Consider the following 15,677-nt stretch of genomic DNA (forward strand, 5'->3'; position numbering starts at 1 on the left):
TAAAAAATCTTTTTTGTGGAAAAAAAAAATATTTTTTATTTTCACGGCTCTGCATTATAAACTTCTGTGAAGCACTTGGGCATTCAAGGTTCTCACCACACATCTAGATAAGTTCCATGGGGGGTCTAGTTTCCAAAATGGGGTCACTTGTGGGGGATTTCTACTGTTTAGGCACATCAGGGGCTCTTCAAACGCGACATGGCGTCCGATCTCAATTCCAGCCAATTCTACATTGAAAAAGTAAAACGGCACTCTTTCTCTTCCAAGCTCTGCGGTGCGCCCAAACAGTGGTTTACCCCCACATATTGGGTATCGACGTACTCAGGAGAAATTGCACAACAACTTTAGTGGTCTAATTTCTCCTGTTACCCTTGTGAAAATAAAAATTTGTGGGCAAAAAGATCATTTTTGTAGAAAAAAATGCAATTTTTTTTTTTCACGGCTCTACGTTATAAACTTCTGTGAAGCACATGGGGGTTCAAAGTGCTCGCCACACATCTAGATAAGTTCCTTAAGGGGTCTAGTTTCCAAAATGGTGTCACTTGTGGGGGGTTTCCACTGTTTAGGCACATCAGGGGCTCTCCAAACGCGACATGGCGTCCAATCTCAATTCCAGCCAATTCTACATTGAAAAAGTAAAACGGCACTCCTTCTCTTCCAAGCTCTGCGGTGCGCCCTAACAGTTGTTTACCCCCACATATTGGGTATCAGCGTACTCAGGAGAAATTGCACAACAACTTTTGTGGTCTAATTTCTCCTGTTACCCTTGTGAAAATAAGAATTTGTGGGCGAAAAGATCATTTTTGTGTAAACAAAAGCGATTTTTTATTTTCACGGCTCTACGTTATAAACTTCTGTGAAGCACTTGGGGGTTCAAAGTGCTCACCACACATCTAGATAAGGGGTCTAGTTTCCAAAATGGTGTCACTTGTGGGGAGTTTCCACTGTTTAGGTACATCAGGGGCTCTCTAAATGTGACATGGTGTCCGATCTCAATTCCAGCCAATTCTGCATTGAAAAAGTCAAACGGCGCTCCTTCACTTCTAAGTTCTGCGGTGCGCCCTAACAGTGGTTTACCCCCACATATGGGGTATTGGCGTATTCAGGAGAAATTGCATAACAAAATTTATGGTTACATTTCTGTTTTTACACTTGTGAAAATAAAAAAAATGGTTCTGAATTAAGATGTTTGCAAAAAAAAGTTAAATGTTAATTTTTTCCTTCCACATTGTTTCAGTTCCTGTGAAGCACGTAAAGGGTTAATAAACTTCTTGAATGTGGTTTTGAGAACCTTGAGGGGTGTAGTTTTTAGAATGGTGTCACACTTCATTATTTTCTATCATATAGACCCCTCAAAATGACTTCAAATGTGATGTGGTCCCTAAAAAAAAATGGTGTTGTAAAAATGAGAAATTGCTGGTCAACTTTTAACCCTTATAACTCCCTAACAAAAAAAAATTTTGTTTCCAAAATTGTGCTGATGTAAAGTAGACATGTGGGAAATGTTATTTATTAACTATTTTTCATGACATATCTCTCTGATTTAAGGGCATAAAAATACAAAGTTTGAAAATTGCAAAATTTTAAAACTTTTCGCCATATTTCCGTTTTTTTCATAAATAATCGCAAGTAATATCGAAGAAATGTTACCATTAACATGAAGTACAATATGTCATGAAAAAAACAATCTCAGAATCAGCGGGATCCGTTGAAGCGTTCCAGAGTTATAACCTCATAAAGTGACAGTGGTCAGAATTGCAAAAATTGGCCTGGTCATTAAGTACCAAATTGGCTCTGTCACTAAGGGGTTAAAGGAGCACTTCTGGTGACAGATCTGTTTCCTGGAATTGCTTATCACATAGTTTTCTAAGTCATTTGAAGTGGTTCCAAGATGGAACTTAACCTTTACATTATTATATTCATCCATGAATGGTTGTGGCTAGATGCAGCTCTTCTATAATATGTCATTCATTTTAATGAACTTGTGATATGTCTGTCTACAAAATTTGAAAATAAAACTGAGAATTTAAATTTTGAACTTACAAAGGGAACATGTCAGATGATTTTTTTTTTACCCCCAAAATCACCACCTTTACCTGATTGATTCTAGTTTCCAAATGTATCCTTTCATGTCCAAGTAGATTCCTCAGAATGATAAAAAGAACTTTGTCCCATATGCTATTATGCTATTTGCAGTCAATGAGGTGGAGACTGTTCCAAAAGAGTCAATACGCCAACCTCTTAACTTTGTCCAATGTGTCTTAACTGATGTCCCTAAGGACATGGAACATCTACATTAGGCCACCTCTTTGACTGCAAAAAACTTATTAACAAGTATTAGGATATGTTCTAATGTTGCATACAGTGCACACATTTTTGCTTGCGTTTTAAACATATTCACTGGAATGGATGAAAAGTGGCGCAAAAAACACTGAAAGAAAGGTCTTGGCAAAAAAGCTCAAGGGCTAAAAATCCATGCAGGGAAAAAAACATTTGTGTACATGAGATTTCCGAGCTCTCATTGTTTGATTATGCTGGTACTATAAAAAGCACCAAATGTTCTATGTAAAAAATGCATCATAAACACCACGTGTGAACATACGCTTAGGGTTCATTTTTTATCACAATTAAGTATCTTCTTGGACTACAATAGACACTTTTGGAAAGTACAACTGGAGTATAGTCAAACACTAGTGGTGCCTTGGGGGAGCAAAGGGGGTCTAACAAGATTAAAATGATATAAAAATACATTTATATTTGTATTTGCATGCAAATACACCAATTATACTGTAGTATACTGTCGATGATCCCTATGGGTTATTACATTGAAGAAAAAGAGACCATAATGCAAAGTTCAAAACAGGATAGACACTCTCCGATCCTGGCTGTTTTTCTTTCTTTCCTTTATTTCATGATTTGCACTTAGAAGACCCATGTTTTCTATCTGGCTAGTTATCACTCCACAGGAATGTAGACGGAGAACGATCTTGGTCAGTGAACGCACATTACTATAGGGGTGAGAAAGATGATTGATCTGTGTACAGAAATCCGCACCTTGTCACATGTAACACTGGGCAAACACAAAGCCTCACAAATAAGATTAAATATAGTACGCTTGATGTTGACTCATTACTTGTGTAAGCAGAAGGAACATCTATTATTATTCATTGTAAATGCACGTCATGTAGTCATCTCTGTGTAACTTCACTGTGGCTATGTGTGCCTCTGATCGTAATAAAAAGCTGGGAAGGAAAACCCCGCAGAGGATATCTGGGCTTTAGTGCCTTTTATGATGTATAGTGGTAAAATCCTGTGGCCACTAGGACTGTGATGGATATTTATAACTATGCTTCAAGAAAAATTAAATCTGCAGATTTGGTCACAAATTTCCAATTATTTCCAAATGAATTTGCAACACTTCCAAATCAGAAACCTGGTGTGTACAGGAGCGAACTACGAGTAGCCATCTCTATATATAGCAAACAAATAATATATTTAATATCTGCATACTATAGCGCTACAGAATGCAACTTTATTTGTTTGCTATACATAGAGATGGCTGCTCCTACTTCGCTCCTGTACACACCAGTTTTCTGATTTGGAAGTGCCAGTCAGTCTTTTTTTATTTGCATATTGGCTCTCTGACCGAGCACTCCGCCCTCCAGCCTGTGATGGTTTTAATAGCAGCAGGATCCTACCTACCCATAAATTCAGGCCTAAGATAGGTATCCACACTAGATAGGCTCCCAACAAAACCAGAGATCACCTTATTGTTGGCTGCTGGGCATGCATGAATTGGCCAATTTATGTGCCAAGTATCTAAGTTTCTAAGTATCTAAGTAAGCTAAGTTTTTTTTTTCTTAGTATTTAGAGCAATAATGATATTCATACTTCATATATTTCATATTAACATGCTTTAGCGCTACTGAGTGCAAGTTTGTGTGTTTGTTATAACTAAGTTTTATTATGTCCTTGGGATTGGTTCAGTCTGACATTGTGGCCCTCAAACCAAAAAAGATTCTCTATCCCTGACTTAGGGCATTGCGACTAGTAAAACAACACTGCCTTCTCTAATATAATGATTGTTACATTTTGGTCCCTGAATGCTGATTTTGGGGTCCACATTAGAAATGCAAGATTGATTTATTGTTAATTGGTGGGACATGCTGGTGATAAGAAATATGTACTGACGTTACTGGGGATATTCAACATGGGTGTTGGTGTTTCTTGAGGTGTAGGGTGGTAGGATTTCAGCGACAGAATCAGTAAGCCACATCTGCTTCTGTTAAAGTTTCGAAGCTGAACCATGGGACAGGTCAAGGAGCCCATGTCATTTCAGCTTCCATCGTTCACATATCTGATGTCTTCTGATAAGTGATGACCTGCTGCCTAGGATTATTAAGGTATTATTGTGAGAGACAAGTTCTTATCCCAGTAATTGCAGTCGTGTATAGTATGTTGGCTGGGACTAAAGGTAGGGATTAAGTAGTTAATGCTGTGTGATGGACATCAAGGCTTTATTGAAATGGGAACTGGAGAACGTACTTTAAATAATATCATGGGAGAATTGAGGTAGGAGGTGGAAATGTCTGTCATAAGGTGTAACATAAAACTTTTCAGCATGTCTATGTGCCTTCTATGCTTTAGTGGAATTAAAGGTTTTGAATGGTTCTTGTCCAGGGGGCCTTTGTGACACCATAGCATCAACTTGTCAGTCAGTCATCCAACCACAAAGTACACACCTTATCATGCGCTTCCTTTAGCACCTAATCTCTCCGATCAGGAGCATTTCTTTCATGTTGAGTCAATTTAACAGGGTGTTATGGATGTTCATTACAGGATCTGAGGTCAAGTGATATCTTTAAACACTTCTATACTGACAAAGTAAATAGATGCCTTGTTCTTCCAACATGTTTTGAACCAAATGTATACACAACCGTTTATAATATACATACAACCCTAGTTTCAAAAATGTTGGGGCGCAGTGTAAAATGTAAAGAAAACAAGAATGCAATGATTTGGAAATCTTATAGCCATATTTCATTCACAGCTTAACATATATCAGAAGGTGAAAGACATTTTTCTGTGTCATTTGCAAAATATAACTCATTTATAAATTGATGGCAGAAACAAAGTTAGGACAGGGTTAACAATATATTGGAAAAGTAAGTGGTACTAATGAAAAACAGCTGTAAGAGAGGCAGAGTCTCTCAGAAGCAAAGATGGTCAGAGGTTCACTAATCTGTGAAGACTTCGAATATCCCAGCATCTACAGTACATAATATCAAAAGATTCAGAGATTTTAGGAAATCTAAGGGCACGAGGGAGAAGGTGTTGTGAATTCTGTTTTCGAACTCCTGTGGTCATGAATGGTACTTCGGCGAGTTCTGTCCATGGACTCCCTCTGGTGGCTGTGAGTGGAGCTGCTGCTTCTGAGGTTCCTTCCACAGGTGACGTAGTTTATTCTTTGGCTGGCTGTTCTATTTAACTCCACTCAGATCGTTACTCCATGCCAGCTGTCAATGTTCTTGTACTGGTTCAGTTCGCTCTTGGATCTTTCTGGTGACCTGTCTACTCCAGCAGAAGCTAAGTCCCTGCTGGCTAATTATTTGTTCATTGTTTCCTTGTCCAGTTGGCTATCATGATTTTGTCTTGGTAGCTGGAAGCTCTGGGACACAGAGTGGCACCTCCGCACCGTGAGTCAGTGCGGAGGTCTTTTTGCACACTCGGCGTGGTCCTTTTGTAGTTTTTTGTGCTGACCGCAAAGATACCTTTTCTATCCTCAGTCTGTTTAGTAAGTCTGGCCTCCCTTTGCTGAAACCTTTTTCATCTCTGTGTTTGTGACTTTCATCTTAACTCACAGTCAATATATGTGGGGGGCTGCCTTTTCCTTTGGGGAATTTCTCTGAGGCAAGGTAGGCTTTATTTTCTATCTCTAGGGCTAGTTAGCTATTAGGCTGTGCAGAGGCGTCTAGGTCGTGTTAGGTACGCTCCACGGCTATTTCTAGTTGTGTGACAGGATTAGGGGTTGCGGTCAGCAGAGTTCCCACTTCCCAGAGCTTGTCCTGTGTGAGTTTAACCATCAGGTCGTTCCGGGTGCTCTTGTCCATAACAAGAAGGCACATACTGATAGTCAATATTGAATGCTTGTTATCTACGGGCTTTCCTACATGAATGCATTAATATGCATGAGATCAGGAATACTTCCAGAAATCAATGCTCGTGAACCCAGTTGTGCAATCTATAAATGCAAGTTAAAGTTCTATCATGCAAAGAAGAATCCATGTATCAACATAATCCAGAAACGCTGCCTTCTTCTCTGGGCCAAAGCTAATTTAAAATGGACTCAAGCACAATTGAAAACTGTTCTGTGGTCAGATAAATCAAAATTTAAAATTCTTTATGGAAATCACAGATGCCATGTCTGGCAGACTCAAGAGTAGACGGACTATCCAGCTTGTAATCAGAACACGTTCACAATCCTGTATATCTAATGGAAATGTGGTTGCATTAGTGCCTAAGATATGTGCTGCTTACACTTTTTGGGTGGCATTGTCAATGCTGAGCATTACATAGAGGTTTTAGAACAACATATGCTCCAATCCAGACAACTTCTATTTCAGGGAAATCCTTGCATATTTCAGGAAGACAATGCTAAACCACATACTTTATCCATCACAACAGTATGGCTTCACAGAAAAAGAGTTCAGGTGATGAACTGGTGGCCAGTAGTCCAGATCTTTCTCCAAGAAAAAATATTTTGCAAATAAATTAAAAATACAGAAAAGACTCAGGACTGCTGAGCAGCTAGAATCTCACATGAGATCAGAATAGGACAACATTAGTGATGAGCAAGTATACTCGTTGCTCGGGTTTTCCCGAGCATGCTCGGTTGTCCTCCGAGTATTTGGGCGTGCTCGGAGATTGAGTTTTTGTTGACGCAGCTGCATGATTTGCGGCTGCTAGACAGCCTGAATACATGTGGGGATTCCCTAACAAACAGGCAATTCCCACATGTATTCAGGCTGTCTAGCAGCCACAAATCATGCAGCTGTGTCAACAAAAACTAAATCTCCGCGCACACCCAAATACTCGGAGGACACCCATACATGCTCGGGAAAGCCTGAGCAATGAGTATACTCGCTCGTCACTTGACCACATTCCTCTCCCAAAACTCCAGCAACTGGTCTTCTCATTCCAAGACTTTTACAGACTGTTGTATAAAGAGGGGATGATGCACAATGGTAGACGTGGCCTTGCCCCAACTTTTTTAAGATGTTTCTGCTAGATGTTTCAATTACAAATTCATTATAAATGAAGTGGAAAAATGTTTAACTTTAGATCCTTGTTCTATGTTCTATTGTGAAGAAAATATGGTAATAAGAGATTTCCAAATCATTGCGTTCCTGTTTTCTTTATATTTTACATAGCGACTGTAATATTTTTTTAAATGCGTTGATGTATGCAACACAATGATTTGGAAATCTCTTATTATAGATATATATTATACTAGCTGAAGAGCCCGGCGTTGCCTGGGCATTGTAAATATCTGTGGTTAGTTATAGCACCTCACTTCTCTTACTTTCCCATCATGCCTCTCATTTTCCCCCTCACATCTCTCATTTTCTCCCTTACACCTCTCATTTTCCCCTCACTCCTCTTATTTTCCCCTCACTCCTCTCATTCCCCCCTAACACTTGTCATTTCGGCCTCACATCTGTCATTTTCCGATCACTCCACTATTTTCCCTCACTCCTCTCATTTTGCAGTCACACCTTTTCATTTTCACCTCACACCCCTCATTTTGACCTCACACCTCTCATTTTCCCCTCAGTATATACATGTTTGTCATTTCCCTTATATATAGTATACACCTGTATGTCATCTCCTGTATATAGTATATACCTGTATGTCATCTCCCCTGTAAATAGTATATACCCGCTGTATGTCATCTCCTCCTGTATATTGTATATATCTATGTGTCATCTCCTCCTGCATATAATATATACCTATATGTCATCTCTTCTGTATATACTATATACCTGTATGTCATCTCCTCCTATATAGAGTATATACCTGTATGTCATCTCCTGTATATAGTATATACCTGTATGTCATCTCTCCTATATATAGTATATACCTGCTGTATGTCATCTCCTCTATATACCTGTGTCATCTCTTCTTTTATATAGTATATACCTGTATGTCATCTCCTCCTGTATATAATATATACATGTGTCATCTCCTCCTGTATATAGTATATACCTGTGTCATCTGCTCCTGTATAGTATGTACCTGTATGTCATCTCCTCCTGTATATAGTATATACCTGTGTCATCTCCTATATATAGTATATACCTGTGTGTCATCTGCTCCTGTATATAGTATATATCTGTGTGTCATCTCCTCCTGTATATAGTATATACGTGTGTCATCTCCCCTGTATATAGTATATACCTGTGTGTCCTCTCCTCCTGTATATAGTATATACCTGTGTCATCTCCTATATATAGTATATACCTGTGTGTCATCTCCTGTATTTAGTATATATCTGTGTGTCATTTCCTACTGTATATAGTATGTACCTGTATATCTCCTCCTGTATATAGTATGTACCTGTATGTCATCTCCTGTATATAGTATATACCTGTGTCATCTCCTGTATATAGTATATACCTGTGTGTCATCTCCTCCTGTATATAGTATATACCTGTATGTCATCTCCTCTTGTATATAGTATATACCTGTGTCATCTCTCCTGTATATAGTATATACCTGTATGTCATCTCCTCCTGTATATAATATATACGTGTGTCATCTCCTCCTGTATATAGTATATACTTGTAAGTCATCTCCTCCTGTATATAATATATACCTGTGTGTCATCTGCTCCTGTATATAGTATATGCCTGTGTGTCATCTCCTCCTGTATATAGTATGTACCTGTATGTCATCTCCTCCTGTATATAGTATATACCTGTGTCATCTCCTCCTATATATAGTATATACCTGTGTGTCATCTGCTCCTGTATATAGTATATATCTGTGTGTCATCTCCTCCTGTATATAGTATGTACGTGTGTCATCTCCCCTGTATATAGTATATACCTGTGTGTCATCTCCTCCTGTATATAGTATATACCTGTGTGTCATCTCCTCCTGTATATAGTATATACAGTGGGGCAAAAAAGTATTTAGTCAGTCAGCAATAGTGCAAGTTCCACCACTTAAGAAGATGAGAGGCGTCTGTAATTTACATCATAGGTAGACCTCAACTATGGGAGACAAACTGAGAAAAAAAAATCCAGAAAATCACATTGTCTGTTTTTTTAACATTTTATTTGCATATTATGGTGGAAAATAAGTATTTGGTCAGAAACAAAATTTCATCTCAATACTTTGTAATATATCCTTTGTTGGCAATGACAGAGGTCAAACGTTTTCTGTAAGTCTTCACAAGGTTGCCACACACTGTTGTTCGTATGTTGGCCCATTCCTCCATGCAGATCTCCTCTAGAGCAGTGATGTTTTCGACTTTTCGCTTGGCAACACGGACTTTCAACTCCCTTCTACAGGGTTGAGATCTGGAGACTGGCTAGGCCACTCCAGGACCTTGAAATGCTTCTTACGAAGCCACTCCTTCGTTGCCCTGGCGGTGTGCTTTGGATCATTGTCATGTTGAAAGACCCAGCCACGTTTCATCTTCAATGCCCTTGCTGATGGAAGGAGGTTTGCACTCAAAATCTCACGATACATGGCCCCATTCATTCTTTCATGTACCCGGATCAGTCGTCCTGGCCCCTTTGCAGAGAAACTGCCCCAAAGCATGATGTTTCCACCACCATGCTTTACAGTAGGTATGGTGTTTGATGGATGCAACTCAGTATTCTTTTTCCTCCAAACACGACAAATTGTGTTTCTACCAAACAGTTCCAGTTTGGTTTCATCAGACCATAGGACATTCTCCCAAAACTCCTCTGGATCATCCAAATGCTCTCTAGCAAACTTCAGACGGGCCCGGACATGTACTGGCTTAAGCAGTGGGACACGTCTGGCACTGCAGGATCTGAGTCCATGGTGGCGTAGTGTGTTACTTATGGTAGGCCTTGTTACATTGGTCCCAGCTCTCTGCAGTTCATTCACTAGGTCCCCCCGCGTGGTTCTGGGATTTTTGCTCACCGTTCTTGTGATCATTCTGACAATACGGGGTGGGATTTTGCGTGGAGCCCCAGATCGAGGGAGATTATCAGTGGTCTTTTATGTCTTCCATTTTCTAATTATTGCTCCTACTGTTGATTTCTCTTACCCCATGACGGCACTAACGAGAGAGAGGGATCCGCCCTCAGGGACAGGAAACCCACAGGTTAAAAAGGCGGGACCTCTCCTCCACCTCAGTTCGGTTTCCTGTCCCCGACGGGGATCCCACAACTCACCATCCAGGAGTCCAGGGACCATCGGGCCGAGTTCAGGCAGCGGGGGGCCCTGCCACGGTTCAGGTGGATTCCTCCCTGAAGGCGCGTTCCGGGGTCGGCGGGCCTCGTGGATATGCGCGGAGGGGAGGCAGTGAAGAGGTTACCGAGCCTGCCTCTTCTCTTTTCAATGGAGTGGTCGGTAATAGGTAGCGGCGGCTACCTGGAGGTTTCCTCCGCCGGTCCATGAGGCGCACAGGGGGTGGTGACGCCGGTCACCGACAAGCGGCAAGACGCAGATTGCAGCGGCGGCTGCAGAAGCTCCGTCCCTCCTGTGAGCCGGCAAGTAGTGAGCGCGCGCGCGAGGTCCGGCAACTTACTGCGCAGGCGCTGGGGTCACTTCCGGGGTCGGCGCAAGGTACCTCTGGGTAAACCGGAAGTTACCTGGCGCCGCTCTGTCAGCATTAAATGAAAAAATTCAAGCCCTTATAAAAAAGGAGTGGAAAAGACCAGACAAAAAAGTACTGTTAACACCCAAAAGGAAATACCCATTTGATGACCCAGCCTGCGCCTCATGGGGAAAAGCGCCAAAATTAGACGTCGCCATCGCGAAAGCCTCTAAAAAGTTCGCTCTGCCTTTTGAAGATATGGGGACCCTCAAGGAGCCTATGGATAAAAAGGCCGATGTCTTCCTAAAAGGGTCCTGGGAGGCCGCCAGCGGGGGGCTAAAACCCGGTATAGCTGCTACGTGTACAGCTAGAGCACTAATGGTCTGGCTGGATCATTTGGAGTCTCAATTAAAAAATAAAACCCCGAGAGAGTCTATACTAGACTCCGTGTCAGCGATGAAAGGGGCCGCTGCATATTTAGCAGATGCCTCAATAGACTCAGTTAGACTGAAGATCTCAAGAGATAGCGTTACCATCTTTTTGCCCCAATCCAAAAAACAAAAAAGAGGAGGCTCTACACACTCTAGATGTAAAGAGATGTCTAACACACTATCTATCAGCCACAAGGGAGTGTAGAAAAGGGAGGGCTCTGTTTGTCTGCTTTCAGGGACCAAATAAGGGTCACAAGGCATCGAAAGCCACGTTGGCGAGGTGGGTAAGAGATGCCATCAAGATGTCATATACCTCTTCCGGAGAACAAGCTCCGGACACAATTAAGGCCCATTCAACCAGGTCGGTGGCAACCTCTTGGGCTGAACGTGGTGGAGCATCAATAGATCAAATATGTAGAGCAGCCACTTGGTCTTCCCCCTCTACATTCTTCAAGCACTATCAGCTTAATCTATCTTCTCCCTCAGACTTAACTTTTGGTAGGAGAGTTCTTGAGGCAGTAGTCCCACCCTAAAATTTTTCATTCTTTGAAATTCTCTCGTTAGTGCCGTCATGGGGTAAGAGAATATCGTAGTTACTTACCGATAACGGTATTTCTCTGAACCCATGACGGCACCTGTATATTCCCTCCCTTCACGTATGGGTGTCCACACTACTTATAAATTAAGTCACGAGGTGTGCATAAAAAAAAAAAAAAAAAAAAAAAAATGTGTGTGTATATATATATATATATATATATATATAGAGGAGCTTATATATGTTATACAGTTATATTTTGTTGTGTAAAAATAACCAATTAAGTTACAGCAGAAATTCCCTGCAAGGCTCTGTAAACCAACTGAGGTGGAGGAGAGGTCCCGCCTTTTTAACCTGTGGGTTTCCTGTCCCTGAGGGCGGATCCCTCTCTCTCGTTAGTGCCGTCATGGGTTCAGAGAAATACCGTTATCGGTAAGTAACTACGATATTCTTCACTCCAAGCTGGTTGGCTATTGCAGATTCAGTCTTCCCAGCCTGGTGCAGGGCTACAATTTTGTTTCTGGTGTCCTTTGACAGCTCTTTGGTCTTCACCATAGTGGAGTTTGGAGTCAGACTGTTTGAGGGTGTGCACAGGTGTCTTTTTATACTGATAACAAGTTTAAACAGGTGCCATTACTACAGGTAATGAGTGGAGGAAAGAGGAGACTCTTAAAGAAGAAGTTACAGGTCTGTGAGAGCCAGAAATCTTGATTGTTTGTTTCTGACCAAATACTTATTTTCCACCATAATATGCAAATAAAATGTTAAAAAAACAGACAATGTGATTTTCTGGATTTTTTTTTCTCAGTTTGTCTCCCATAGTTGAGGTCTACCTATGATGTAAATTACAGACGCCTCTCATCTTCTTAAGTGGTGGAACTTGCACTATTGCTGACTGACTAAATACTTTTTTGCCCCACTGTATCTGTGTGTCATCTCCCACTGTATATAGTATGTACCTGTATATCTCCTCCTGTATATAGTATGTACCTGTATGTCATCTCCTGTATATAGTATATACCTGTGTCATCTCCTCCTGTATATAGTATATACCTGTGTCATCTCTTCCTGTATATAGTATATACCTGTATGTCATCTCCTTCTGTATATAGTATATACCTGTGTCATCTCTCCTGTATATAGTATATATCTGTGTGTCATCTCCCCTGTATACAGTATATACCTGTATGTCATCTCCTGTATTAGACCGCGTTCACACGTTATTTGGTCAGTATTTTTACCTCAGTATTTGTAAGCTAAATTGGCAGCCTGATAAATCCCCAGTGAACAGGAAGCCCTCCCCCCTGGCAGTATATATTAGCTCACACATACACATAATAGACAGGTAATGTGACTGACAGCTGCCGTATTTCCTATATGGTACATTTGTTGTTCTTGCAGTTTGTCTGCTTATTAATCAGATTTTTATTTTTGAAGGATAATACCAGACTTGTGTGTGTTTTAGGGTGAGTTGAGTTGCATGTGGCGACATGCATGTAGCGACTTTTGTGAGATGAGTTTTGTGTGGCGACATGCGTGTAGCAACTTTTTGTGTGTCGAGTTGCATGTGACAGGTTAGGGTAGCAAGTTGTGTGCAGCAAGTTTTGCGCATGGCGAGTTTTGCGCGTGGCGAGTTTTATGTGTGGTGCGTTTTGAGTATGTGCAAGTTTTGTGTGAGGCAACTTTTGCATGGGTTGCAACTTTTGTGCATGTGGCAATTTTTCCGCGGGTGCAAGTTTTGCGTGTGGCGAGTTTTCCATGAGGTGAGTTTTGCACGTGTGGCGAGTTTTGCATTTGGCGTGTTTTGCGCGTGGCGAGTTTTGAGCGGCGACTTTTGTGTTTCGACTTTTATGTGGCGAGGTTGGTGTATGTGTGGTGAAATGTGTGCTGAGGGTGGTATATGTGTTCAAGCACATGGTAGTGTGTGGCGCATTTTGTGTGTGTGTTCATATCCCCGTGTGTGGTAAGTATCCCATGTCGGGGCCCCACCTTAGCAACTGTACGGTATATACTCTTTGGCGCCATCACTCTCACTCTCCCACTTGTTCACATCTGGCAGCTGTCAATTTGCCTCCAGCACTTACACACACACACACACACACACACACACACACACACACACACACACACACACACACACACACACACACACACACACACATTCAGCTTTATATATTAGATATATATTGCACATCATGTTGCTTTTGGGGTGAAATATACTGATATAGAACTTACATCTAAGCTAATATCTATATCGTCACTTTTATAGCATACATAGTGTTTCTTTCATGCTCTACTCTAGTGAATTTTCTGTGGTGCTGAAGACGACATACAAGTCTTGTTTATTGGATGCATATAGCTGATATGTTGTAAAATGTAATTTACATATTCTTGTATATGGATTGCAAGTTGCAGCCAAGAGCAAATTTTTTCTTCTCTATTTTGATACTTTTTTAATATATTATTGGAATTTCCGAAACATTGTTTAGAAAAACTCAGGAGGGTTCTCTAAATAAACATGGTGGCACATAGACATCCACATTATGAGTATGTGTACACGTCAGGATTTCTGGCAGAAATTTTCCTGACAAAAACCGGACATTTCTGCCAGAAATCCGCATGCGTTTTTTTGTGTGTTTTTTTTCTCGCATTTTTGATGCGTTTTTTGCGCGTTTTTTTATGCGTTTTTTCCAAATGCATAAAATAGCGGGAAAACGCGAAAAACGCAAAATTAATGAACATGCTGCTTTTTTTATCGCGATGCGTTTTTCTGTAAAAAAAACGCATCATGTGCACAAAAATTGCAGAATGCATTCTAAATGATAGGATGCATAATGCATGCGTTTTAATGAGTTTTTATAGCGTTTTTATAGTGAAAAAACACGAAAAAAATGCGAAAAAACCTGAACGTGTGCACATACCCTCAAGAAAGTGTTTTGTGCCTATGAAATTGACGGGAAGAATATCAGATCTTTAGGAGTCTGACCTCTCCAACCACCCTTTCACCACCCCGACAATCAACTGTTTAAAGGCACCATGTCCTCTTTGTTTATGTGGCATAGATTTGTATATTTTGTTTGGCTGGGTATGAGCTGCAATGCCAGGCATAGCTATTAGGAAGTCTGCAGAGGTGTGCTTGTTAAGCAGTGAAATTGCCACAACTGATGGTTGAGGAGTCTGATTCCCACCAATCTAATGTATTGATATCCTTTTACTTCTTCTAATGCTGTCACCTACCATCTTTGGTAAAAATGAAATCTAATTTGTCTTTTGTACTCATTCACTTACTGGGTCTTTTTTTCGCCTTACAGGTTGGCACATCAATGTTTGGCAACTTTCTGTGCAGTGCTGGTGCTTCTTATTATTCCATCCTTCAGCCAGGTATAGTACAGATCAGTCTGCTGTATCAAGCTGGCATACACTGATGCTCATTTTTCACTATAGCGAGGTTATGTTATTAATTCCTTGGTTATCCCTCTTCATGTCTTTTAATTGTTTTTGACTAACCAAGCATTGAGGAATAAAATGGTCTTCATCACTGAGGAGGTTACATTCTATTCAGATGTCAGGTTAAGTTCTACCCTGTGATCCAGTAATGCAGAAGATGTATTTCATGGACAGCGCTAATTACTAGATTACCTGGGATATTTATCAAGCAAGACTCTGTTAATAGTAAAAATACTGGGAGTGGGAGATCTTTTCATCAAAGATCGAATGATGAAATGAAGTCATTTTGAACAAATCTTATCTCTACTTCTTACAAACTTTGAAGAATCACTATTACCTAATGAACATATCAAATCTGGCTCCTTAATAATTTTCATTACTATGGGCTATTTGTCAGAACAATAACAAATGTATTGTACATGCGATCACTATTGTCTAGATTACTAGGGGTAATATGTCAGAACAA

At 40.5% G+C, this 15,677-nt stretch overlaps 1 protein-coding gene across 1 annotated transcript in view; it reads left to right on the plus strand.

Annotated features, from left to right (window-relative positions):
- LOC138676645 (ADAMTS-like protein 5) overlaps positions 1-15,677 on the plus strand; it is a 95,327-nt gene that overhangs the window by 14,886 nt on the left and 64,764 nt on the right. Inside the window, exon 2 of the mRNA XM_069766146.1 lies at positions 15,076-15,145. Coding sequence (XP_069622247.1) covers positions 15,076-15,145 — 70 coding nt within the window. The remainder of the gene's footprint in view (positions 1-15,075; positions 15,146-15,677) is intronic.

This window comes from Ranitomeya imitator, chromosome 4 (assembly GCF_032444005.1).
Source record: "Ranitomeya imitator isolate aRanImi1 chromosome 4, aRanImi1.pri, whole genome shotgun sequence".
In the NCBI taxonomy this organism is placed as follows: Eukaryota; Metazoa; Chordata; class Amphibia; order Anura; family Dendrobatidae; genus Ranitomeya; species Ranitomeya imitator.